The 27,891-nt window shown below is 41.0% G+C and overlaps 1 protein-coding gene across 3 annotated transcripts in view; it reads left to right on the top strand.

Moving 5' to 3' along the window:
• The window catches only part of AMBRA1 (autophagy and beclin 1 regulator 1), a 117,096-nt gene that overhangs the window by 32,357 nt on the left and 56,848 nt on the right, over nucleotides 1-27,891 (top strand). For 2 of the 3 annotated variants that reach the window (XM_039705069.1, XM_039705071.1), the window contains 2 exons: nucleotides 7,227-7,310; nucleotides 7,859-7,959. In XM_039705069.1, coding sequence (XP_039561003.1) covers nucleotides 7,227-7,310; nucleotides 7,859-7,959 — 185 coding nt within the window. The remainder of the gene's footprint in view (nucleotides 1-7,226; nucleotides 7,311-7,858; nucleotides 7,960-27,891) is intronic. The other variant, XM_039705070.1, reaches the window with a different exon arrangement.

The following is a 27,891-nucleotide window of genomic DNA, read 5'->3' as shown; positions in this document are numbered from 1 at the left end:
GCTGGGGTTTTTTATTTTTCTCCTTGCCATCCTGAGGTTTACATCTGAAGTTAACAAAAGACATATAGGAGATGTGAGAATCTTATTAGGCTTTTCGTGTCACTGAAGTGCTGATGGAAATGGATTTTTAGGGTCCATGACAGGTCAGTATACTGCAGATAATGTAGCCTTTTTCCTGGATATCTTAGATGGGACAGTTTGTAATCTGTCTTTCTTGAGCATCTACAAATAATGTTCTTGCTAGCAATTTGCTATTTGAGTTCACATAAATGAGGATCGCTATTTCTTTCTTCCCAGAGCTCCTTTATCTGTTTTTGTGGTTTTTTCATCTGCCTTTGTTTCTTGCCTCATATGGCATCCACTGCATCATTGTTTTTGATGAAAATGAGCCTTTACAAAACTGTCTTTCAAAGCAGATGCAAATATGTGTAACTTGGTGGTCACTTTCTGGGTTTTTTTCTTCTCTGCTAGAGATTTCTGAAGCAGTTACTGCTGGGATGTCACTACCAGATACACAGAACTTATGTTAACTATATTCATCATCTTAAACACAGTTTCAGGCTAAGAAAGTTACAGGTGCTGGATGAATGGGAGTGATACTGAACCTACTCTTTGAACTTAATTTTTCAAGGATTATTTAGTGTGTTAGCTTGTCTTGTGATCTACTCATACTAGCCTGCAGCTTCACTTTCCCTGTTCTTTTAATCTTTTATCTTTTGTGACAGTCTTCTATATTATCCTTATCTTGGTCATAATGTCTAGTAATGCTGCATCGATGCAGTGAACAGGCAATAACTGTTTCCTTGCAGCAGTACTGCAGGCTTTTGCTAACCTCTCCAGCATAATGTTGCTTTACTATTAAGTCACATTCCAGCAAGGCAAGTGTCTTCATATTGGGGTGGTGAAAGAATGTGTGCCTTTAGAAAGGGGGAAGTTGCCAGAAAGGCTCCCGTCATACTCCATGCTGTTGGTTGCCTGAGTCCATAGAAACAGCTTTGATGTCAAGATGGTACTTCAGAGTTTTTCTGCCAAATCTAAACTCCATCCATTGTTTTCCTTTTGCTTTTATTTTGTGTCTGTGCAACTCAGAAGTCAAACTAGGTCACCTAGTAGGTGAAGTCCACTGTTAATGAGAGTAATTAGGAAGCAAGCTGTTACTGCTTTGTTGCTGGCCATGCAAAGCAGGTAGTGGTCTGCATTCTTGAAGCCCAAGAATGGGGAGATTAGCATTGCTTATGAAGTTATGGTTTCAATTCTGTTTCCTTTGCAAGCATAACAGTGCAATCTTTTTTTTTAAGAAGAGACAGAAGTTGATGCCTCTCTAGCTTTGTCTGGCTGCTGATGTTTCTGCTTGCTTATGATTCACTGTAACTATGAAGTATATTAGTCTTCTTCTAAAACAGCATCATCAATTTGTGAGCCCACTACACAGTGAGGTGATTTAAATAGAAATAGGTCATGTGTCTAGAAAAGAGTGAGTGCTTCATTCTAGTTCCAAATCAGTCTTTCTTTGAAGCAGTTAATCCTTGGCATTTTACAGGCAAGTATTGCTATTTCTCTTGACCTCTCATATGTGATGCTTTTCTGAAACACTTGATCTTCTGCAGTGCCATTTTTAATCTTGTAAGTACATTTTCCCCTGAACAGTTCTCTGAGAGGTAATCAAGGCTGGGGGGTTTGTTTTTCTTTGGTCAGCAAAGCCATTAGTAACTCAGCAGTCTGCTATTTTATAGAAGTTTTAGTTGATAAATAGATACACATTTTCTCTGGTGGTTCTTTCAGAAAACTTCTTTAACAATTACTGTGTAAAAAATCTACTCCAGTTCCTGTCTCTCCAGCTGGCCACCATCACTCTTTGTAGTTTCTCTACTATTTTTATTCTTCAGTTGGTTTTGGCTTCCAGTCTTACACTTGGGACTTCAATCCACAATCATACATTTAGTGCCAGGAAAGTATTTTGTGTAACAAATGCTTTTTTTTTCTCGTTTTTCCTGTTTCTTGTTGTTTCCCTCAGTTCTGCCTTAAGTACTTCCTCAGTAATGACCGTATCCTTCAAAGATGGGTTTATAAATGTATAACTTTTTTTTTCCCAGATTATGTATGTTCTTTTAGATATACTTTAAAAGAATCATACACTAGTCTTTTTAATCTGTGGATGTCAATATTTGTACCCTTTTTGATAGAGCCTATGCTCCTGGCTTCCTTCTTTGTATCTACTTGTGGAAATAACTCTCCTCTTAGAAAAGTTAGTTGTCTTTAACGTTTCACCTTTAGCATAATCCTGGGTTTAGGTGAGATACACTTGTCCTCAGAGCCAGAAGTAGGGTGATCTGCTTTTCCTGGTTTGGGTTTGTAACTTCTTCAAGCCTTGAGGATTTTGAGTAAAGTAGCACATACTGTATTGAACCTTTATTTTTGAATAAGACACTAGTCTAATTGATCCAGGAGGTATTATTTTAACTACTATGCCCCTATGCAGAATTACAGCCAACTTGTAGTGTAGCTTTTCCTTTTGTCTTCTAGGATGCCTGTCACTCACTAAAATATTCAGAATGACAGTGTTTTATATATTTTGTGTTTACCTCTGTGTTTTGAGAGACTTATTTATTAGAAGTGCTCTAGTTTTTCTCTAAATTGACTTCTGTTAGATGTTCAGGATCTTGCAGGGTCAGACAGATTAAAAATGGAAGTGTTAAAATCTGGTATTTGCTGCTTCTCTCCGTGGGGAAGCTAGTAGCTAACTTGCTGTCATAGTGTTCCCAACACTGTATGTTACCTTACCCATCAGGATGGTGTTGGAAAGTAATCAACATGTTCTTAGAACCACCACCAAAATTGATGTTCCCTTCATCATCTTTTTTCCTACTTCTATACTCTTTGTAAAACACAGTGCACACTTTCTCTTGGAGTACTCTGTAACTCTAGAAGAGTACACTCTTCTAAAGGGATGTATCATGTGTTTTCATCCAAATCAGCAGTGAATCCTGTGAAGTGAGTTGCAAGATTTCAAGATTTGCTTCTGCTTTAGTATGGCCAGTTTAATATGACGTCTTCCAGGAACCCTTTTTAGAGGACTTGAAGTGAGACCTGACCAACCAGTAAAGCCAAATGAGTTTGCAGTGTCTGGTAACCTCCTCTGAGCTCTTGATAGGAGCTTTGGGCTGCTCCTGCCCTCTGTCCTATCTCCTCTGAAGTAACCTACTGCAATTAACAGAAAAAAATACAGTAAGTCAGTACAGATAGTTCACATTTTCTCAGTGCTTCAAACATTGGTTTTTTTCTGTTACATGAAGATGGTGCAACTTCCAGTGTCAACCTTAAAGGAAAGTAGTAGATACTACTCAAACAATTATTTAGCATTTCTTTTGTATATGAGTGTCTAACCTCTGCAATATAAATTGATTTAGCATTTTAAATTGGATTGCACAAAATGTGATAAAATGCTGAAAATATGAAACAATTGGCTTGATATGTGATACAATTTGATTCTTCTGAACTTACATGGCTTACTGGTGCTGGCTTTGATAATCAAATGGCTTTTCAAAATGGTCATTGTTGACCTAATTCTGTTGGCAGTGTAGTCAATGGGAGTTTTAATATTGACTACAATGGGAACAGTTAGACCAACAGATTGCATTAGAAATCCCATGCTGTGTGTTTAATTTCACTTCCTGATACAACAATCTCTAAATATTAAAGTGAATTCTTGCCAAGACAGAAAAGCAGAACATGGTGCTTTTTTTTTGTCCTTACTGTCTTCTGTATCCACTCTTATTAGAGCAGTAGCCAAGTTACCAGATGAAAAAGAATGCCTTTTTCTCCAAACTTCAGGATGCAAAATTTTGTATCTCTTTCTCTGTTTTCAGAGCTGGCATTGCTGGTCCATTAAATTTATGTTGGTCAATTTATCTCTCAACAAGCAAACAAGACAACAGAAGAAAAATCCAAGGAGATTTGACTGTCTTATCCAATTTAGCATAAACTTGCATCCTTCTTATGCCCTACTAAATGTCCATAATTATCCTGAATGTTTGGGAATTGCTTTCTTTTCACGCTCCATTGTAGGTTGGTGTTAATACTATTTCTCCCCTACCAACTCTTATTCTCCACATCACTGTTTTGATTTGTCCCACCATGGTGTCTGAACAAATGATGAATAACGTGAATTTTGAGCCAGACTTTAAAAGTTATTTTGACCATTTGTTAGTTCTTGCAGTTTCCCTGCTGAGACAAATTAGTCTGTTAATAATTAGAGTATTATGTTTCCCTTGTCACCTTGCTGTGGTTTATTTCATTTACTTTAGTAATGTTACTGAGTTGCTTTATAGCAGAGGCTTTTTTATGTAGACACAGATACACACACACTGAGGGATTCGCTTTCCGCTTCTGCAGGTAATGTTAATTAAACTATCCACTGTGAATCATTAGCTAATGAATCTGTAGGTAGTTGACACTAAATAGAAAGCGGAGCATTAGATCTTCATCAGTACTTTAGGGAGCCTTGGAAACTTCTCATTTCTTGCTGGAGTGCTTCACGCTGGCACTGCAGTGTGCTAACATCTGCTCTCCTCCCTCTGTCAGCAGGCTGTACATGGTGCAGAAATAACACAAAGTGCCACCCATTTTCACTGATCTGTGGAGCATTCTTTATTTTCCTTTTTAGAGGGTGCAGAAATAATCTTCAGCTGGCACCAGGGTAATATCAGCAGTTCTAGCTTTGCAACACTAGACTAGACACGCTTGCATGTAGTTGTTGAGCATGAGAGTTTAGATAAAAATGACTCTATAAATTAGTAATTCAGAGTAATGTTTAGTAATATTCCTCTTTACCCCAGGGGAGTGTATCTTGCACTTCTACTTAGATTAAATAGGAATTCTAGCATTCTTGAACGATAACCACTGTTCTTACTCCCTACAGTCTTGAGTTACAGGACAGGTGGCCATTGGGACGTGGGATTTCGTTGTTATTTTTTTAAGGAATGTTAAAAATATATGTCTGTCTTTTGCATTAGTAGAGGCTATCTCTGTCATGGTGAAAACTGAAGAAAAAGCCTAGTCTATATTTTTCCCTTTTAGGCATTTTCCCATATTGTCAGGAGATTGTATGCACAGTAAATAAATAGGGAAGTACAGGATGGATTTCTCACATCAGAAAGTCGCCTTGAAGATGTGTCTGCAAATGTTTTTGTGGATGCTAAGACCTGTGGCTAGTGGCAAATAAAAAAACTTGAACAATTAGTTCCTCTAGGTCTCTTGATTTAGTCTGTAGACTTTGCCCTTTTATCTCCTTATGTTTGCTGGAGCTAATTTCTCATTCCTTTTGAAACCTGCTGCTGAGATTCTCTTCAGCTGGAGAGTTCTGTAGAGTGTAGTCCTGCTGCTGTTCCTCTTGGCTGATATTTGTCCATTTCAAAAGTATCTTCCAATTCTAGTAAATGTCCAAAGCAAATGCAAACCCTGAAAATGGCTTTGTTGCCTTTCTCCTAGGGTTGCATATCGGTGTTGTTTCAAAAGCTACTACATGGAGGTTTTTAAAAAGTATTTCTTGTTTTCTGCTAGCTCTTGCTGTGTGTGGTAAGATCTGGAACACAACACTTCTTTTTCCTTTGGTCTTTTCTCTTCAGCAACAAAAGTTGATGTGTCAGCACTCAAGTCTGGAGGATTCCTTCTGTTATTGATCTGCATCTTAATAGGCTGGAGGCCTGTGATAAAAGAACAGCAGTAGCTTTTACATTTCTGATCTCAGGAACCCTGCTGGTTACGTGAAATCCTGAGGGTGAGGTGCGGCTTTGGCTGTGAACTGCAAATGCTGCATCTACAGTGGGAGGAGAAATGGAAGCTTTGAGCTTGGATTTACATTTGGTTTTGGTGAAATAGCTTGAAATGCTAACGAGCTTTGCAGAAGAACCTCTGCTTTTTTGTTCCTGGGTTCCTCAACTGTGTGGGAAACAGCCACGTAATAGACTCTCTTCTCAGCCCACGTTTCTTGCTCACTGACTTCAAAAAAGCAAAATGAAGAAAAATTATAAAATGTGCAGCTTGCTGGAGTGGGTTAGAAATATGCTGCTAGTGCATTGCATAAGGAATATTTAGTTTCCTAGTGATTTCAAGGCTCTGCAAGTAATATTCTCCCCACAACTGCTTGGGAAGGAGACAGGGCTGCAATTACAGATGGGGATTTGGAATTCGTGGAGAGCAGACTTGTTACTTGTTCAAGGTCATACAGAGAGTAAATTCTGAACAGAGAAGAAAGCACTGTTAAGGTCTCTTTCAGAACTCCAGAGTCGCTAATGGAGTCTCATTATTTTCCTTGCAGTTTTAGTGCTATATAATTACAGGTCCCCTTGTGGCCTAGGAATGCAATATCAGGAATTGTGTGTGATGGGGATTCTGAAGTTCCTCCAGTTTGATCTCCTGCTTGTTGTACAGCTGTCATTACCCAAAATTCAGACTGGGCCACCCATGAGTTTGTCTAGCTCCTATCTTGAGACTTACAAGGATAGCAGCTCTGCAGCCTCTTGGTGAAAGCCTATTCAGTGTTGGACTGCCTTCCTGGGGAAGTGCCTTCCTGTGTCTGCTGTAGGACAATAGATGCTAAACCCTTTCCCCTTGTTCCCCAAGGCCCAGACATTTATTGTGAAACAGAATGAGATGTTGTTAAGGAGATGTAATTTTGTCTGACATCACCTAACGTTTCTGATTTAACTGGAAGAGCTTATGAAAAGTGAGATAGTTTTAAGATCTGATGGCACTTTAAACTGGACCTTCAGGGAAGGAACACAGAAGAATAGTCTGCAGATTATGCTCTTTTGCCTGTATTTCTGGGAATGAAAATGTGAACTTTAACAGATCTCTGTGACTCACAGAAAGTTCTTCTGCGGACTGGAGTGAGCTTGCCTTTTGCTTTCCTGACCAAAATTCTGATGTTTCTCTTTCATTTGCTCAGGTGCTGACATTGATTCATTAATTCTCTGTGGTTTTGTCGGTACTTTTGAGACATTGTGAAACAGTGAAGAAAGTGAAATTTAAGGTTACTCTTATATAAAACTGGCAGAGGATTTCGGTACAGTTGCCTGTGTGAATTTGGAACATTGGAAGCATAAGAACTGTTGAATCTGTGTAGCATACTCAGGTTGACTAGGTGACATCATTACTGTTTTGTTTTCTTGGAAAATACTTTTATTACATAGTATTTTTAATGTACAGTAATTTTCTTTCTTTTGCTGAAGGGACAATGGAGACCGATCCAGGCACCGAGCTCCCCGGAACGCCCGCATGTCTGCACCATCACTGGGGCGCTTTGTTCCAAGGTAAGGCATCTATGTGTGAGAGCAAAAGGTGTGCAAATCCTGGAGTACCAGCAGTACAGCTCTCTGGTTCTTTCAGGTGGATTCCTTTCCTTGCACAGGGCTTCTTTATCCTTGGTTTGCTTTCTGGGACTCCCGGGATGGCGTGTTAGTATGAGCTGCTCATCCTGTGATGTTTGAAAGATAGCATGGTCTTAGTGCTTTTTACTTACAGGTTGAGGTCACAGTATGAAGGCAGAATAGGAGGAGAAAAGAATCTGATCAGAGATTGTGACCACAATGTTCTAGTTTGAGATTAGGAAACTATTGTGGGAGGTAGATTATTTGTTTATTGCTGACCTTGGCAGCCACGTTTATCAGAGGAGGATCTAATCTGTAATTTACTTTTTGTTTGAAGCGGGGAAGAGGTTGGCTAAGCAGAGGATTCCAGCCTTCCCTCTACTGTAGTCTGCTGGAATGTAGTCATATTTCCTCAAAGTAATTGCAGTGGCTCTTCAGAGCTGTAGTACACAGGATGGCTTTCTCCATGTTTTACTCTCTTTGTTTTGCAGACGCTTCTTGCTGCCAGAGTACTTGCCTTATGCTGGGATTTTCCATGAACGAGGACAGCCTGGCTTAGCTACCCATTCCTCTGTCAACAGGGTCTTGGCAGGTAATGAGATTGCCTTGTTTGCAGTAGTCATGTATATTAGTGGTGTTTTCTCATGAATCTGAGCAGAGAAGGATTGATGAAGAAAATTAATTCCAACTTTTGAGGTTCTGTTTAAGTTGTCTGAAGCAAGAGAAAGGACTGTTGGATTGATATAGTAAGCTGTCATTCAAGTGCTTGAGCATTGCAGATTCCATGCTTCAGGTATCTGTGGAAGTGTCTGCATGAATTGGGGACGGGTGTTAACAATTCTCCCTTTATTTAACTTCTTTCCCTATTCCTAGATGTCTTTTTTTAAACAACCTGACAGACTAATGATCAGCTTGCTGCAGGTCCTTCTAATTGAATTATAGGGTGCCTTGTTCATGTTCCGGCTAGGAAGACGCACACAAGGCAATGTGGGATTCAATTAGGATCTTAATAAGTGCATATTAAAAAACTCAGCTGCCACCACATACAGCACACAGGCATTTGGGAGCCTTAGAGGGCAAGCGGAGGTGGAAAGGGAGGTGGGGGAAAGAGGAGGAGGAGTATGGCAGTCTGGCAGTTCATGAATGAGATGGTTATAGATGACACATATCTTGAGGGTGAGTCTTTTTTGGCTGGGTCTGAGTTGCTCTGTAATTAACCCCAGAGCGGGGGAGTGATTTTGGAGCTTGGGGAAGAGTAAGAGATGATGTATGGACAGGTAGGTTAGGATGTGGTTTTCCTCCTTCCTTTAGGTAATTACAGGACCATCACTGAAAGGAGTGCTGAAAGGTTTCTCAAGAGGTTACATGAGTCTTTACCTTACCCTAAGGCACAATCAACTATGCCTAAGCCATTTTTGACAGGATTTATCTAACCTGTTTTTATTGGAGATTTCCCAATCATTTTGGGGTAGAACTGTTGCTGGTTTTGCAGTGCTGGTTTAGTATGGCAGTGGTCTTGTCTTTGATAATAGATTTCCACCATCTTCCAGACTTCTGTCTCTCTGGACATTTTGTGCTGAGTGTTTCACAGTGCTCTTGAGTTGTAAGAACTCAGCCAGAGTCTCATCTCTGCTTGCATCCCATAGGAAACAGTGGAGCTAACCTGTGGCATTAGCTGACGCATGTGCTTGCCTGTGCTTGCTGCCTGTGTGGGCTTTGGCTGTTGGCACGTGGAAGCAGCACACTGGCAGATAATTACTTGCTGCCAGGCAACACTGCAGAACTCTTGTGTCGCCCAGCTTTGCTGGAGACACCTGCCTTCATCCCTTCTCCAGGCCTCCTTGCAGTTTGCCTGTTCCCTTGTGGCTGGGAAATAGCCTGGCTTTTTCATCTATACTTTTTGGGAAATTAGAGCCCCAAAACACACATGCTTGCTGTTTCTTGCATGTATGCCAGGAATAACAAAGAAAGACAGAAACTGTAATCATGGAAGTTTCAAAAAACAAGATCAATCTTTCCTGTGTGATGCTGTGCTGAGCCTTCATAAGGCAAGGTTTGTTCACTCTGGCAGTGTTGTGGAACCTCACACTGGAATGGCTGGGACTCCACCATAAAGGCTTTCATTGACTTAAATATAAAATTTATTCTTCCAATGCAGTAACTGCTTGTGTTATGTTGTTTTAATATTTGGTTTATTTTACCCATGCTTTCAGCTTTCAAAATGTTTTCTTACATCCATGCTAAAAACTTGTTCATATGTTGCAGGAAAAAGGAGAGTTGAAATTGCAAATATTAGGTGGAGGCATGATAGGCAAGAGCTAGAAGATGGAGTTGCAGTTGTGGAATAGCCAGAGAATTTCTTATACTCATGTTGGTCAGCAGCATTGTAATTTTGAGTATTGTATTTCAGAGCCATTGAAAGTTACAGTGCTGATAGTATACTTTCCTTTATATTTAGCCTGTGTCAAGGCTTGTGGTAGCTCTTTCTTCAGTATTATGGTGAAAAACTTCTATTCAAACTCAAATGTACTTTAATCCATTCCTGGTAGTTATGGGTGAGTTTGACAGCCTTGGCTGAGGAAAAAATGAATCGTCTATTTTCCCATTAACAAAGGCTAATCTAAGATTGAATGCTTTGAATTAATTCATTCTACCATGTATCCAAACTGTTATTTTTGAATTATGTTTAAATGCAAAAATGCCAAATGTATTTCTTATGTAACTTCTACAGCATTTGAGAAGAGATACCAAAAACCCCTGTATTGCTAACCTGACAGTTTTCTAAAAACTGACAGTAGACTTCTGTGATCAAGTAAGATCTGATTCTGGGAGCTGCTGTTTGGGAAAATACATCCAATTCTACTTCTGCTCCTGTCCACTGCCCCATTTACTGCTATACACTGAGAGGAAATCAAAGGAGCAGATGGAGATCTTAGTGTGTGAATTACTGCGATGTGCTGACTAAATTTTTTAATGTCAGAGCTCTTGCTGTCAGGTTCTGTCCATTTACTTTGAGCTCTATGCTTTATGTGAACAGTTTTCTGTTGTTTAAGTGTCATTCTCACGCAAATGTTACACAGACAATCGCTGCACACTAGGGAGGACTGCCTTGAGACTAAATCCTTAGAGTCAGGTTCAATAAACCCCTAAAAATTACAGGTTGTCTCTGCAGATGGGCTGGTACAGCAATGCAGTGGGTTGGGCAGAATGACTCACGTGCCAGGCAGAGCTTAGGTCAAATCAGAGCCCTTTGTACTAGTCAGGGGACTGGTGGCCATCCTTGTGCCAAGGCACTTCCAGACAAAGCATGGGAAAGGTGGCAACAGATGGGGTAGAGTAGGTGGGAGCCCAGGGGGAGAATGAAGAGATACCAGTCAACATGACAGACAGGGAGATCTCCATGCCAGCAGCCTAATTTGCATGGAGCACTGGAATTGCAATGTGCCCCAGTAGCACCTGCCTGCCTCATTATCTGCTGGTGCAGTTCAGATCTCTCAGCTGATACAGAATGCTGCATCACTGTGCTTTCTGGCACCAAGTAAAACACCATGTGAAAATATATTACATCAACATTGTTACCTTTAGCATTGAAACTTGTAATCACACCAAAAGTGTTGGTAGTTTGACAAGTTATATTTTTCTGTAAAGTCTACATTGATTGGCAGTAATTACACTGTCCTCCTTTAATCCTTTATTAACTGAGTCTTATATCAGCTTTTTCATTATTTTGTCTGGAATCAATGTCAGGTTGACAAGACTGACAGTCTCATCCTATTTCAACCTTTTAAAATACTGGTATAACACTAGCATATTTTTCAATCTTCCATATTCCCCTGTATTTCAAGACTCATCAAGAAACCTGAGAGTTCATTTGGCAGCTCTTTTGAGGCTCTTGGTAGTGTGGGCTGCAAGCCACCCTCTGCACTCTCCTCTCCTTGGTGAACTGGCCTAAGTGATGGAGTTGTGGTCTCCAAGGAAACATCCATACAGTGAAAGCTAGTTGAAGTAGTTGGTTGCTAAAGCGGTGATGAAAGCAGTAAATATATTTTGGTTTTTTCACTTCATGTGACTGATTGATTGCATGTGGCAATGTAGGTGGAATATTGCATCTTGGGGCCATTTCAGTCTTAGAGTCTCTTGGGTTCTCTGCCATTTGTGGGCCAACAGAGTGGGGGTTTGATTTTTGGTTTGTTTTTCTTTTTCCTTCTTTTTTTTAAATTTCTTTTCCCCTTCTACACTTCCCAGGAGATACCAAAATGATGTTCTGGGGGATGAGATGACACCTTTTCTAGTGGGAGTTAGTACTGCTGCAAAGCTCAGCAGCGTTAATACATCCAAGGAACACACAGCTCAGTACTGTGTTTACTACCTCTTACTGCTTTTTTGAAATGTTTCTGTAAGCTGAGTATTTTTGCCCACTGTTTTGTTTGGGTTTGTTGTTTGTTTGTTTCTTTGGTTCATTTATTTGCTTTTTTGGTTTGGTCCTTTTTTGTTTGTTCGTTTTTTTAAATAAATTTCTCTTTGTCCTAAGTTGCATTGGGAAGCAGGACACTGTTAAGTTGTGATGGCCAAGTTACAGATATCTTTTGGTATCTCATAGCACAGACCAGGATATCCATTTTAATATCTTTTATAAAATCCGTAGATACATTTAAAAGAAAAGGTCTGCATCATTGTCGCTGAAGTGCTTGTGACCTCTTGTTCCCCTCTGTGAACTTTTGCCTCAGGCTTTATAGTAATTGACTGCTTTGAGATGGACAGAGACATGCTAATAGTATAGTGAAACAAAGAAGGCTTTAGTTTCAGTTCAGTGAAAGCTTAGGGGAAGAAGAGAATCAATGTTTCCCAAGGAACTTTGCAGAAGGCTTTAAAAATGGGCACAAATACCATTTTGTTGGCATTTCTGTTACTCATTAGGCAACCCGCAGATGAAAGTTTATATTGGAGTTACCTAGTTTTGTGAAATGCTTCTGTCTTGCCTCACTTTGTTTCAATAGGCTTCTATTCAGTTATGTGTATCTCAACAAACAAAATATTTTTTTCTTGTGTGGTCATAGGTCATGTTTATCTGTTCTGGCTTTGCCCCCAGACTTTTATCTGCTTAAACAAAATCCAGCACCGTTGCTCTGAGTCTTCCACCTTGTGGGGAGATCCAGATTCCACAGGACTTAAGGTTTGAGTGATACAGATTCTACGTTCACAGTTTCTGAGTGATTTCGTTGCTATCTCAGGGTAATCGATTCAGACCAGAGACTGAACACTTACATGTAGTCAAAGAATGAGCTTGATTACAGATTTTTCCATATCCCACACCTATTCAGGGTATAGCCTGCTACAAGAGCAATAATGGTTCAGCTTTGGATATCGCTCCTGGAGTTGCTAGAGCAAGGTGTCTGTAGCCTTGTTATACTGGGGTGGGGCTGAGGCTATTAATGAAGCTAAGAATCAGTTGATCCCTTCAATGGAAGTCTAGAATTTCAAAGTGTGAAGTTTGGCTGTTGTTTTCCCAAAATCCCATAAGCTGTGCTGTTCTTTAGAGCTTTACTTCCGGGAATAATTCAAAGCCGTATGTCTTCTGGTGAATTTCTGTTCTTCAGCCAACAACTGCTAACACACAATTGTTAGAGTGTATGAAGTTTCATCGTGGTGAAAATCAGTTAAGATGGATAGTGTCATCCTCCTGGGACAGGAAGAATGTGATTGAGCATGTAATAGTTCTCCTAATAAGAAGTATGGTGATGGCCTCTCACCAGTGACACACACTAGTTAAGGTGCCTCCTGGTGCACATTCCCAATTTCTTAATCACTCGAGCTGTATTTAGGGCTGATGTTCACAAGTGAGTGGTTCTAACCTAAAGCCACCTAAATGGATATCATTGAGCCTGTGGTATGTGCAGCTGCATAGAGTATTGTTTGCCATTGCAAGTTGAGTTAGCCCTACAGTAACCTTTCACTTCTGCTCTAATGATAGAAGTGATCATGATAAAAGGCTTCTGTGCCTTCAAAACCATGTTGAAGGCAGATCTCCAGTTCCTCTGGTATTTCAGGTGTGATTGCCTCCTGTGGCTCAGGTTGTCTTGATGTAATCCTGCTCTGTCATGTACACTATGCTGTTAATTCTGTTCTGAGAAGCTCCCATCCCTCAAATGTGCTTGTAGTGATGTACAGCTGTGCAGGGTAAGACAGAGATGACTTGAGAGCTCCAGAAGGCCAGCAAAAGTTGATAGAAGGACACATTGTCAGTTGTCTCTGATGTACCCATGTTTTTCTCAGTATTATTAGTTATGTATTTTCTGTACAGTTCCCTGAGATTTGAGTGTTATTCTTAAGCTGTACCTTCAGCTGTCCATCACTGGCTTATTGATATTGGCTTGCTTCTGCCTTTTCATCTGAGACAGCTGTGTGAATTTGAATTAGTGTCCTGATCTAATCCTGCTTTTCACAGTAGAGAATTCTGTAGAATAATAGAATCAATGAACATAGCTGTGTGCCTTTCTATGCTGTATGTTTCTGTTATTCTATTTGGTACTGCTAAATGTGGAAAGATGTGAACCTTTGAGTAACTTTATTTTTATGGTCTCTCTGTGATCTCTGTCAGTGGATGCTAAATGATATAAGAGGCTTAAAATATGCCTCAGATTCTTCTGTGACTTGAGAGTTATAGATACCTGTCATCTTCATCACAGACTTGAGAACAGTTTATAATTTCTGTGAAAGTGCAGCCTTTCACGAAGAAATGTAAGGACAAAAAGAGGCTGTATGGCTGAATTGCAAATGAATGAACTTCTTACAGGAGGGAATGATGGAGTGTCTCTTCATGGGACTGGTGAGAGGTATCCTTAGAGATGTTGGTTTCCTCAATGTGGTACTTAAGCTTTAGGAGACAGTAGGATTTTACAAATGTGGCAATGACTTTAATTGCGTGACATCCTCTTATCTAAGTGTTCACTTACAAATTTGCTTAATGTATTCTAAAAACACACTTGAGGCCCTTGGAAGGTTAGTTGCAGCACCTCAGCTCTTATCTGCCTTTGTCTCTCATCAGCTGGTGTTTTCCTAGATCAGCCTTCAGCCATGAAAGTTTTTAATGTTGCTGCTCAATTACAGTAGAGTATCTCATAAATAAAATCTCCTGGTTGTTTGATGTCCTATGTGCAGAATAAAGTCATATACTGTGAGTTAACTTTCTCATAGTATTAGATCCCTTCTTGACTTCCAGTTCATGGATTCTGTATCTGTGGCTCCAGGATGATACAACATCATGATTATGGTCAGAAGGTGAACATCTTAGCACACATTCTTCAAATGAAATCCCTCTCCCAGAGGATATACAGATAAGACAGTTTGTTAATGCTTAAAAAAAAAACAAAGGTGAACATCTTAGCACACATTCTTCAAATGAAATCCCTCTCCCAGAGGATATAAGACAGTTTGTTAATGCTTAAAAAAACCCAAAAAAACACAAGTCTAGAAAACAACTCTTAATACACAACTTTGTGGCAACATTGGGATCAGATAGCTGATCCACAGATGCTACATTCTTCCTAGCAGGTCCATCTTTATAGTACTTAAGTAATTTTTCCCTATATTGCAGGACACCAGTGAGTTTGTTTTTTCCGGCTCTGTGCTTTAATTGGCAGTCCAGCTGCCTCTTTTCTGGAGCTGTAATCTGTGTCATCCTGTATGTTGTACCTTGGCACAGTGAAGGCTGATAGGTAGTTGATGCAATTAGCCTTTAAATGACCTACAGGCAATCTCTTCTGAAATGCTAGTCCAGTGCAAAGACCTCCACAAACGTTCCTAAGCTGTTGGCATTCATTTTGATGCAGATAAATACTCCTCTGAGCTAAACCGGATTTAGTTCTGTGTACCTAGATGTCTCCTGAAAGTGGGTGATAGTGTTAAGAGATGGTCATTAACATATGCATTTATGTGCTGGAAGAGGTTGCATGTGTTGTTTCCAGTTAGCCTTCCCCTCACATCCCAAATATCGAACTCTGCATTGAGAGTCTGAGCAGTTACTCATTCTTATTTTGCTGTCAGCTCCTGCTGTACATGGTCATACACAAAAAGCACAAACAGCCAGAAGGTGTCAGGGTACTTTCTGTATGGAATAACTTTAATCTGGCTGTCTGCTTATTGTGCCCTGCTTCCTCTGTGTTGCTGTTCACTTGCATCTTCCACTTAGCAGCAGATGTGCTCTGTGGCCACATAGACTTCTGTGTTTACATCTGTGAACAGGTACAGTTTGAATTCTTTGATTGGGATATTAAGAGTGCAAAGCACTAGACATTATAGGGCAGATGGAATGAATTTGCATTACAGCCAGCTCTGTGGCCACATAGACTTCTGTGTTTACATCTGTGAACAGGTACAGTTTGAATTCTTTGGGATATTAAGAGTGCAAAGCACTAGAGATTGTAGGGCAGATGGAATGAACTTGCATTACATCTGTTGTAAAATGTTATCCCCTATTTGGTTCCAGAAACCAGGGTAATCTAAGGCTTGAGTGATACCAAAATCAGTTTAATTTCTGAAATTGATTTTGTGTGTCAATGGTTTTGTATGCAAAGAACCTTCACACCTGAGAACTGGAGATTTTCCATGAGTCTCTTAAATATTGCACAGTAAAAGGGAGCTAAAGAGTCAAAATTGTGCTATTAGCACTTTAAAGCCTACTATTGTCGGTCCTTTTTGTTCTTGTCTTTTCTTTATGCTTTTGTAACTCAAGCCATAGTTTATCACAATCTGCTACGTCTGGGAATGTGTTAATTGAGAGGACTGTGAGTCAACTGGAAATAAGAATCCACAGCTATGTGCACTATGGGAGGCATTTGCACTGTAATTTTGGGGTCATCTGACTTGGGAGGCCAAGCTTCCTGTATAGTTAGCAGAGTAAAAAAAGCCTCTGCTCTGAGGATTCATCACCTGCAGTGAGCTGAAATGAGGTGCTCTGAATCTTCTGTGGAGCTGACAGTATATTTAACACTGATTAGATTGGGAGTTTTGGAAGAGTACGTTTCTGCCATGGGTTACTTAGATGCCTAAAATTAGGCAGGCTGCATCCTGCTCTCATGGCAGAAAGGATGTTATCTAGAAGAGGAGACCTTCATTCGTCACTTGGATGATGGATCAGAGTGCACCCTCAGCAATTCTGGGAGGATTAGGTGATGAACCAGAAAGTTATGCTGCTGTTCAGTGGGACTTTCATAGACTGGGAAATGGACCAGCAAAAATTAAGTTCAGTGAAGAGAAATGCCAAGTCCTACACCTGGGGGAGAATGACCCCATACACCAGAACAGGCTGTGGACTTACTGTCTGGAAAGCAGCTGTGCAATGAGTGACCTGGGGGTTCTGTGGACAGCAACTTGAACGTGGGCCAGCAAATGTGCCCTTCAGGAATTAAGGCCATCAGTGTGCTGTGTTGAATTAGGAAGAGCATTGCCAGCAGACTGAGGGAGGTGATCCTTTTCTTCAGGCCTGGTAAGGCCACATTTGTAGTATTTGTCGAGTTCTGGACACCAGTGCAAGAAAGGCATGGACATACTGGTGTAAGTGCAGTGAAGGGCCATAGAGATAAGTAAGGGTTTACAGACTGACTTGAGAGAATAGGTTGAGAGAGACTCAGTCTGGTACTCTTCAGCCTGGAGAAGAGAGGGCTTGGACTGCATCTTGTCAATATGTATAAATAACTGAGGGAATGAAGAAAGCCAGACTCTTTTCAGGGATGCCCAGTGAAAGGACAAAAGGCAATAGACACAAATTGAAATTCCATTTGAAGAAAACTTTTTCTTTCTGTGAGAGTGGTCAAATTCTGAAACAGTTTGCCTGTGGAGATTATGGGGTCTCTTATCTTTGGAGATATCCAAGTTTGACTGGAGATAGTCCCTGGTAACCTGCTGTAATTCACCCTGCTCTGAGCAAGGGAATGGTCTATCTAGAGTATCTCAGAGGCCCTTTCCACTCTGTCTTCAGTGATTCTCTGAATTTGAGTACACAGGAACAGTGAAATGATGTTTGGGTTCAGTGTAGGAGAGAATAGTTGTAGTTCTGTTAAACACTGTATTGTAGGAGTTGGTACAGTTGCTTCTGGTTGTATGTATTGTGTTGTAAAACCTTACGATGGTTGTTACTGCAGAGGGCTTCTGGCTCCTTCAAGGGCTGAGAGAGCAGATGTTACTGGAGAGTGCTTTGTTACTAACTTTCCAGGAGTTTATATTTATTTCATGTTCCTTTTGGTAACTGGAAGCTGAAAACCTTTCAGTTGCCTGCTTACGTAGCAGAAGTGTCCGTAGAAAGACTTGGTCTGGATCAGTGGCTGTACATTGTGAGTATAATTTACAATTTTTATTTGCAAGTGTGATTAGAACGAGCACCCCTCTTCTGGTCAGAGTGAGTGCAGGCCACTTCACAGGAGATGCTTGATGAGGTCTGAGGCAACAGGGGATTCTTGGCTAATATCTGGAAGTGATGCTGCACTGAGGTTAGCAATAGTTGTAAAGAGACTGGCTGCATTTAAGGAATTGTGGAGACTACTTGATGAGGTCTGAGGCAACAGGGGATTCTTGGCTAATATCTGGAAGTGATGCTGCACTGAGGTTAGCAATAGTTGTAAAGAGCTGCATTTACTCAGCTGTGCCAGATACCCTCTGTGACTGGCTCCATTTAATGAATTGTGGAGACTGTTTGCTGTGGGGTGTCCTTGATTAGGCTGCCCTATGAGAGAAGTTGTTAGAGCATGGTGTACAACTGTCCTCCATACAATAAAGTTTAAAGGCCCCAAATACAGAGCCTTGAAATGCTTATTACACTTTTACCATCTGTATCCAGAAGAGATGATGGTGCAATTGCAGAGTTGTTACCAGCACTTGATAGACTTTCATATGCATTCGTGGAAGACTCTTCAAATGGGAACAATGGTGCTCAAAGCCCTTGAATTAAGCTGAAACAACAGGGAAGATTTTGGACAGATAAAGAAGCAGTTTTATGGACTGACTGGGCCAGAGGCAGGATATATGTCAAACAAACCAGCAGTTAAGCTCTCTTAGTTGCTGTTGATCTTTCAAAGAAGGTGTTTGGGATCTGGAGTCAATCCACTTCTGACTGTAGATAATAAAATATGGAGTGTGAAAGTAGCAGTCGAAATCTATTTTCTTGGAGAGCTGATCTTTCCTGCAGCTGCTTTGTTCCCAGTGGTGATCCAAGCAATGATACCGTTGTGACTATTATTACAGCCCAGAGTGAGGTAAGGTACTTTGGGACCAGTAATGTGTATCCTATTTGCAGTTTGTGAAGTCTTGTTTTGGGCAATGTAGCAACTCTGCAAATGGCTTTGGGGAGCTGCCGTGAACCGATAGAATATGAATCCCTGTCATGATGCTACAGCTCTACAACCTTATGTAGGCAGGCAATATCAGAGAGTATGAAACTACTGTTGTCTTTTTATATGGTCTTACTGACATCATTCCAGGCGATGTTCAAGTCCCTGTGCAACTCTTTATGTCTACAATTCAGAAGGACTGGACTTAGTATAGCTGAAGGAAGAATCAGCTGAGGAAAACTTCAGCTATAGAATGACATAAGCTTCATGTACTTAGCTAATCAAAGTAGTAGGTAGTTATTACTTGACTGGTCTAGATATATCTGTGGGGGAAAAATGTCTGATAGAGCACCCTTTAATACAATAGACAAAAGGCATAGAAAGATGCAGAACCTGATATCAGAACAGTTTAGCTTGGAAGAAAAAATTATACTTGATCAGTGGTGTTGGGAGTTTTTAATTTCTTGAAGTCCTGCTGCATAAATTTCATCACTTGCCTTGAGGTAACTGATTGCTGAAAGAGGGTTTTTTTCCAGTACATGGGGTGTTTAATCTAGCAAAATTATTGCCTAGTCACAAAGGAAAATTTATGGTCGTAGTACTGGTCTCAAAGTTCCTGGTACATGTACAGGAGTTTTCATAGGGTGTCTTTAGGGGTCCCATTGCTGGAGAGGTTCTTCAGCTATATGCATCGTGTCACAAGTGCTGCAGGACTGGAAGCAAGCACTGAACCTGAGAAAGCTTGCATAATGTGTTTTCTGATGCAAGCTGTCCCAGTAAGCCTTTCTTTGTATTGGTGGCTGTGAATCTAAAGCTGCCTTTGAGATTCAGAAAGGCATTGGAGAGAGGTGATCTGTTCTTAAAAGTGAAGGGTGCAGGCTGACTCCTTTTGTGTGCATTGTTAAAGAGATGAATTTCTAGATATCATTATATCAGAAGGGGTAAGGCTTTGCAGAAGTGCTCATCTTTTGTGGGCGGTGAAGCCCCTTGGGGACCTGTCTCTTTGTGGGTGGTAAAACTCACTTAGCCATAAAAGTATTTTCCCAGAGCTTGCTGCCTCCTTTTAAAAGGGGAAAAAAATAATAAAAAAAATTACCCACGCTCCAGAGCGCAGAGGGGAGGCAGGAACCCGTGTGATCTGCTGTGCAGAGGGGTAGGAGTCCTCAGTGGCCTGCCACATTTGGCTGTCATCTTTGAAGAGATTAGTCATGATTTTCACTAATGTGCTTTATGGGTCGGGGGGAACCCAACACCACAAAGCAAATCTTAAGACAGGTTTGCTACGCCCAGTATAGAATACCTTCATAGACATTTTTATAGCCACCTTGCCATAAAGATGGAAGCAGTTTTTGCTATGGCAACATAGTTGTGTGTTGAATAATGGATCTGGTAAGAATGCCGTGTGATGATCTCCTGGTCCCTTTTGCAGCTAGATAGGATTGTACCATTGGATGTTTTATTTGTAATTGATCATTAAAGTCTCACTCTGGTATCACTTAATGCATACAAATCAAAGGTTGTGTTAGCTATTAGGTTCTGCAGTAGTGATTTTTCCTTCATATAGTATCATTACTCAGCTGGTACTGTTGGTTTTATGCTTCTGGTCTGCTTGTGGATTTGTCTTACCTAGGTATTTTACCTTAACATGAGCCACTATAAGTTGCCCCCTGTGTGGAACCTGGAGGAGTTTTAGAAAATGCCTGTGGCAAGGGCAGAACCTAGGAAATAAATTTAGGCTTTCGCCAGAACATAAAGGCTGGATTTGTCAGTGCTTTTGGGTTGTTTAAAATGTGGAAGGTGTTAAGTGTCTTGCATTAGATGGGGAAGTTCTTGGAAAAAACTGAGCAGAGAAGCCAAACAGCATTTGTGCAGTAGCAAACACAGGCTCTAGTACTAGGTGAGTTCATATTGGCTTTTTAGCTCTTTGCCTCAGAACTCAAAAGTAAACGGAGATTTTGTACCCTAGAAAATATGAACAGGATCCAAAGGCATACCTCATATGTGTCCCTCTGTGCCATGTAGTTTTTTTAAATTAGTGCACCCATCACCTCTGGAATGAAGTAGGAATTGTCTCCAGTGTCTGCGGGACTTCAGAGCTGGTTTTGAACTAAGCAAGAGCTGCAATGTAGTGCTACTAAAGGAAGCTGTATTTTGCTTTCTTGAGCAGTAGGTTGACACACTCTTCTGTTAAGCTCAGTGTGGGCTGTAATCCAGAAGCCCTGGCAGGCAGGAGCTGTTATGTTTCTGAGAGTTCAAAATCAGTGAGAACTGTGAGCCAGCCTCTGCAAATATAACAGCTCTGGACTCTGAGTTCCCTCATAGCCTGGCTTCTGCGTTCTACTCTTGCTGCTCTGGGAACCAGATTCACGTCTTTTCTCCTTGCTTCAAACACTGCCTGAAACAAGGTACAATTTCAGCTGTATCAGTATGCTTCAACCCACCAGGTTTTGCAGCAATAGGTGGGAAGGAGTAGGTAGGTGTGGCTTATGGCCATTAGATAACTTCAGGGCTGGCAGCAGAGTATGCAAGAAGTTGTAGTGGTGGTCATAATTTCTTGGTTGTCTCTTTCAGCATCTTTGGGGTTGGTTAGAGTGGTAGTGGTAGGTAGAAGCCATTCACAGAAGGCAAGGGAGGAACAATCAAATAATTAAAAATGTTAGTACCTTTGCTAAGAAAGAGTTAATGAGAATAGTTAGACTACTAGTTCTGAGTTTTGACCATCAAGGGAGTCTCTAGAAGTAGAGCAGATTCAGTAGTAGTTGAGATGGAAGATGTGCTGGAGTGGAAGAAGAACAGTGACTGCTCAGAGTTCAGATACAGTTGAAGAGCTAGAGATAAGGACATATGGGACAATGCATTTCCTCTTCTCATCCTAGACATCCAAACTGTGATCCAGAGTCATTGAGAAATTTAGAGATGCAAGAAATGAATGTCTGTTTGTGTTGTGAGAGGGAGGAGAAGAGCATACACATGTTTACTGACAAATGGCAAGGGATAGAAATTGATACAAAAGAGGGAAAAATCAATAGAGATTGGTGGAGCGCTTAGAAGGACTGGGAACATGCTTGTGCCTGTTATGGGAGGAATTGCAGGAGGGGAAGGGAAGATTGAAAAGGTAGAGGAAGTAATGTCACTTGGTAATTTTCTTATAAGCAGCTGAGATTCTGCGCAGAGACAAATGGAAGCTGGAGGAGGGGAGGGTTTGAGGAATGAGTCAAAGATAGCTGGGATTGCAGGCGTGGGCTTCAGTTAAGCTGGAGAAACACTTTGTCTTCTATCAAACAATTGTTCGTATTAGCATTCATGGTGTGGGCATGCATGAACCCATCCATGTGATGTCTCCTGGTGTGCTGCACACAGAAGCTGTTTGAGGATCTGTCTTCTGGTTCACCACAGACCAACAAAGGCAGATCTCAAGGCTTCTTCGAGGTATCAGAGTAGAAAAGTGTAGTGGAGGGAATTGGTCTGGTGGCAGTTTTCATTAGTGTTGTCTTGCAACAGATGGAGGAATGGGTGCTGGTATCACAGGTGGGTCAAGCTCAAAATCTGGTGGGGAGAGAAGGAGGCAAACACCCAACATGTACTTATACACAGCCCACAATCCCATTATGAGGACACTGAAAAGTGTAAAGGAAATCCAAAATACTTTGCCAGAGTGGAAGGAAAAGAAGGCACAGGAGAAACAAGGCTGAGGGGAGACAAATAACTGGCAGTGCTTATGGACTGGAAATCATAGCAAGATGAAATAGAAGAGAAGGGCTGGAAGACATTAAGTTTTGACAGAGAGGGACTCAATAATGAAGTTTAGAGAAAGATCTCACAGGCCAGATGATGTGAGCAGATTTACAAAGATTTTGAAAGGTAAGGTGAGAAAGCATTTTGCTGAGGTCTTTATTGGATTCTGTATGTGAAAGGTATGTAAGTTATGCAAGGGGAGTGTGTTTCTGTATTTTCCTGGTCCAGCTTGGCTGATGAGGCTCCATAGAAAAACCCTTATGGATACCTGTGTGTCTGTTGACAAAAGAAACAAGGAAAGCTGAAGGCAAAGGCTTGTCATAGCTTCTCTGCTTGCAAAGAAACTAGCTGTAAGTGGATGTCAGTCTCCCTGATCACTCCTGTGATTTTAGTGAGCTACTGCTTAACTTCTGCTGTCTTATTACTTGTGAAGCCTAATAAAATTGTCATTTGGAACTGTAATTTTACACTGAATCCTAGGACTGAGAGGCTGGCTTGGAGTGTTCATCATCTTCTAGAATGTACGAGTGCTGGTTCTTTGATCTGGTAGGAGCTGGACCTCTGGCTGCTGCTGTGGGGGTGAGATCCTGGAACATTTTACCACAGTCCCTTTTTAGTTTGTGACCTCTACCCTCCAGTAAAGCATGGCTTGCTCCAAATCTTGATTGTGTATAATTGAAAATTTTACTGTAAACCAGTAAATTGTCATTGCCCTATTTTCATCATATGAAATTTCCCTCCACTTTTGTTTGTAAATGCTGTATGGAGTAGCTGTGGTGGTTATTTTGTACAGCAGCTTCTTGGGGAGGTCTACTTTGGACCCTCTGGATGCATTATGAGTTTGTTCACAATGGATTAAGGTCAAGACTGCCCTAAAAAAAGAAATAAAACCCATCTAAGTATCCATTCATTGTGCAGTGCAAGACCTGCATGCTGTGTATCTAAGTACTTCTGCCGCCTTAGTTTTTCTGGATGTGGCTTTGAGTTTGCCTTTTAATGCTTTTTAAAAACAATGGAATAGAGTGGTAGTCTCCTTTAATCTTGGAGTCAGTTGTGTAATTGCAGTGGGTTGGACTTGTCTGTGGTGAGCTGAGCTGTGGCACCGATTTTACAGACGACACTGAAAGGTTATGGGTTTGGCCAGACTTCTTGGTGGAGTCCTGACTTCTGGGAGTCCTGATGCTGTGTCACTGTTCCAAATGTTGCGTGGTTACTTCCAGATTGTTATACATGGTCTGTCAAGTTGTGGACTAACATGCTGTGTCAGTCCCGCTCTGCGTACTCTGGGATCTGGGTCACCCATTGAGCCTGAGTCTCTGCCCTGGCTTCAAACAGAGATGCCTGCACACCTGCTGGGGTGCAGCCACCTGCTTTGTGCATTAAAGCTCGTGGCAATAAGGAATGAGTCTTGTTTCTATTGCTGTCATCTACATCATGCCAAGCCACCCTCGAAACTTCTTCCATGAGAAAGTGTTCAGAACATTGTGATAGTGAAGTACTTTATTTGCTGCAGGTTTCTTTTACTTTGTTCTGTTTCAGTTGGAATAATGTGGTCTCCCCATTACATTTTTCCAGCCTGGGCTTCCTCCTTTCCATCTCACCATGCTTTAAATGTAATCTGTCTTCACATGAGTAAAACTACTGTTAGATTTTGCATTTTCTCAGCTTGCTCATTTTCTGCTTTCTTTTGTCTGTGTGTGTTCTCTGCTTTCCCCAGCTAGCAGCAAGTCTGTCTGCTTACTTTCCAGTTCCTGTCCTGCCTTCTCTTCTTCTTGCTCTTTAGACTGGCGATACTTTGGGATGTGTCCTGCTCACAGGATCTTATTCCTGTGAAAATCCACCACTGAGCATGTTTAGCTAGTGCTCTGATTGTGCAGATTCAGTCTGTGTCACTAAACTGACACAACGTTTTCATTACAAGTTGGGGTGCACAGGGCTGGTGCTGTAATGCAGCAGTCCTGAAATATGTTTAAGGGTAGTAATAACTTTTGCAAGTCTTCCATTCGCTGGCAAGTACAAGCCTTTGAATGTGTTTTTGTGCTTGGCACGTCTATTAATACTATGTACTGCTATTTCTACAATGAAAAGTGGTTCCAGTGTGGAAGCTTATTGTTGTACTGATACACAGTTAAACCTGCAGAATTCAAACCTTTCCAGGGAACATACTGCCTCTTGAATTAGTGAAAGTTTGTATTTTTGCAATGTGGTTGTTGATAAGGCTTGCAGGTGTTCTACAAAGACATTGCTGAGGTTTTCTCTCAACTGCAGATGGGTGTTTTGGTATAAGACATGGACATTTCAAGTTGTGCTAAGCACACATTCTTGCACTAAGAGCTGCAGAGGCGGTAGCTGGAATTTGGCTTGCTGATTTGTTTGGATTAATAGGATTTAATGTAGTTAAAATGCACACTCACAATGGAAAAGGCTTTTCTGTGGAAAGCAGTTTGACTTATTTTTATGTCTATTCTACATCTGTCTATTGGTGTAGCTATATTGGTTAAGATGGGAATTCTGTTGCAACATTATTTGAGGAAGGGGAATTACTTAGTGCGAACTAAAACTGTGGCCACCCTAACAAACAATGGAATTGATAGATAAAGTATAACCTGAGTGGAATATGCGCTAGAGATGGCAATGGTCTTGGCACACAGTCTCAGTAACCAGAAATTGCAAGACCTCTCAATTATCTTAAACTATATACAGCAGTTTTGGCAACTCTGGATCATGTTAACATCTGTGTTAGATGAGTGAACTGCAGCAGACCTCATAGACTGTGTGATGTGGCAACTGTGGAGGAGCCAAGCATTAGCCTTGGGTGGTAAGGATATTCTGGTTAGGTGGCAGCAACCCTCTGAAGTAATTTTTTGTTGCTGCCCTAGAAATATTCCTCTGAGTCCAGACACTGCTAAGCTAGAAAGATAACTTCTTCAATGACTGTTGGCAGCAAAAATGTCTTAATCCCATACTGATTGAGTTTCTCAGTGCCTCTGTTACTGGCCGAGATGCTGCTCATGGAAAGGCCAGCTGTGTGGGTGTGCCAGTGGGACCTTACAGAGTTTTTCTTTGATAAGAGAGCTGATGTTGGGATATAGACAGGCAAATGCAAAACCCAGACATTTTGCATTTTTCTTTGACATACAGTAGTGATATTTGAGGACTGGCCACCCTGCGTCAGGTCACACAGTAAGCTCGGGTGTGCTCTTGTGCTGGAGGGCCATTTAGGCAGGAGAGGGTAAGTCTTGGAAGGCAAGTCCCCCTTTCACAGCATAGCTACTTGTGGAAATTTGTCCTTGTGTTCTTCAGAAATGTGAGAAACTGAGATGGGAGCTCTGGAAACTGGAGAATTTAAAGAGTCTGGTGCCTGCTCACAGCTGCTTGGTGGAAGGATGCCCCCTTTGTCTGGGCTCTGCGAGACTCTCCATCTGCGGCAATTAGGATTAGCAGGCACATTTCATGCTCTGAAAAGTCAGAAAAGGAAAGAAGAAGGAGTTTTACAAAAGGAAATGCCTGCCAGGCACAGATTCCACTCTGGTTTTGTGCAGAGAATAAACACAGATGTGAAGGTTAAAAAGCGGACTTCCAAAAGCATTTAATGACAGGCTTGGTAATGGTGCAAGGGACTTAGTGATGGGAGAGGGCAGAGGCATCACGAGTTGCAGAATAAGCAGAGGGAGGAACCCCAGACACACAGACCACACATTAGCTATTGAGACCTTCCCAGTTCACATTACCAGGGATTTCACTGAATTCTGGAAGGAGAGATATGGCATTTTGATTTGGAGAGTCACCTACTATTTCTGGAAGTTTACAAGGAAGCAGGGGTCTGAACATGCCTGCATGTGTGGGTTCATAGGTGAAGGAAGTGAATACACATTTCTTTAGAGACTGCAGAGTTCACCTCTCTTCTGCCTTTTCATCTAGCAGCATGTCTTGGACTCATTTACTACTCCCCCCACCCTGCCCTCCATTAATTTTTAAAACCCTTTTTCCTTTGCAGAATCAGTTGCTTTGGAGCAGATTTCAAATGTATTATCTTACTGCTTTTTTAGTAAATTGATGTGGACCTCCAGATGCAGAAATGCCTGTAACCCAAATTATTGTTTCTTCTCACACTGACAAGATAAAGATTGTCTTTATTTCTCCAGTATTTTCCAGTTAGTAGATTTCAGACTCCCATTCCTGGGCAGTAGCTTGATGGCTCTACAGCTGATTTCTTAAGTATCAGAGAATTTTGTAATAGAAATTATGAAGAAAGTGCAAATCTCTTTCTCCAACCATTTACTCATTGTTTTATGTTAGGGGTTCTTAAATGCATACAGACAAATCGTATAAAAGGCTGCAAGTATGCAGAAGAGGTCAAACCAAAACATTAGTTAAATGAAATGCAGATTGGAATATATTTTTAGTGCTTGAATCTTTTCCCTAAAAGGCTATACTGAAGGAAACATGTTTTACTGCCTGAATCATATGGTAGTGTGAGGCATGCTTTTAACACATGCCGCTATCGCATGGAAATAAAGAAGGCATCTCAAAACAAGTTTAGCAGCTCCAGCAGTTTGCTGATAGGAAGACTCCAGCTTTGACTACCCTTCCCAGCAAGGGGCCTAAATGAAAAAAAAAGAGAGCTTGTTTGACCACCCACTTCTCAAACAGCTTGCAAATTGTTTCAGCTAAGGGTAACAGGTGTGTTTCTTTTATATCCATAATGTCTTCCTGCGAAACCCTTTCAATGCCACATCATCTCAATTTGCTGAAAGATTTCTTTTTACTTATCTAGACCCATGACATTTATTTTTACTTGAGGGCTTCATGGAGCACCTGCATCTCTTTACATGCCATTCCAGTACTGTATCCAGCATCAGAATTCCAGGAGTTTCATAATGGTCCCTAAACAACTGGTAGTTTGCTCCTTTAAATGTGTATGTGTGCCTGCTGTTACATGGTGTAAAGAAATAGTGTAGTGGAGCCTTCCCAGGGAACTTCCCATCCACTGCAGGTAAAAGCATCATAAATGACTAATGAGAACACAAATAGCTGAACCTAAACAGTCCTTAAGGATTTTCTCATAAAGAAGAAAGTGGCATTTAACAGCTTCACTTGAGTTGTACAGATGTAAGAGCATCACTAAGACTTAGAGCTCTGCTTCTTTGGCAAGTAGGATTTTCAGTTCTCTGTTGAATTGCCCTTAGTACCCTGCAAGAATAAACTTGCAAACTGTGCATGAGTGAAATAATTATGTATCATTAACAACATACAACTGTTACTTTCTGTTCAGTGACTGCTTGCCAAAATCAAGATCTCACTCGTCTCATTCATTCCTTCTCCTTTCTAGCACTAAGGTGATGTGTAAGTAATACTCTGGCCTGCCCATGATTCAGATGGTATTTCTCTCTGTTTTGTGGTGTTTTGGAGAAGTTTTTTCCTTTTTTTTTCTTTTATGGCATAAGAGATTTTTTTTCTTTTATGGC

The sequence above is a fragment of the Passer montanus genome, unplaced genomic scaffold (assembly GCF_014805655.1).
Source record: "Passer montanus isolate IOZ18808 unplaced genomic scaffold, ASM1480565v1 scaffold18, whole genome shotgun sequence".
Lineage (NCBI taxonomy): Eukaryota > Metazoa > Chordata > Aves > Passeriformes > Passeridae > Passer > Passer montanus.
This window is presented reverse-complemented; position numbering and strand designations above follow the sequence as displayed.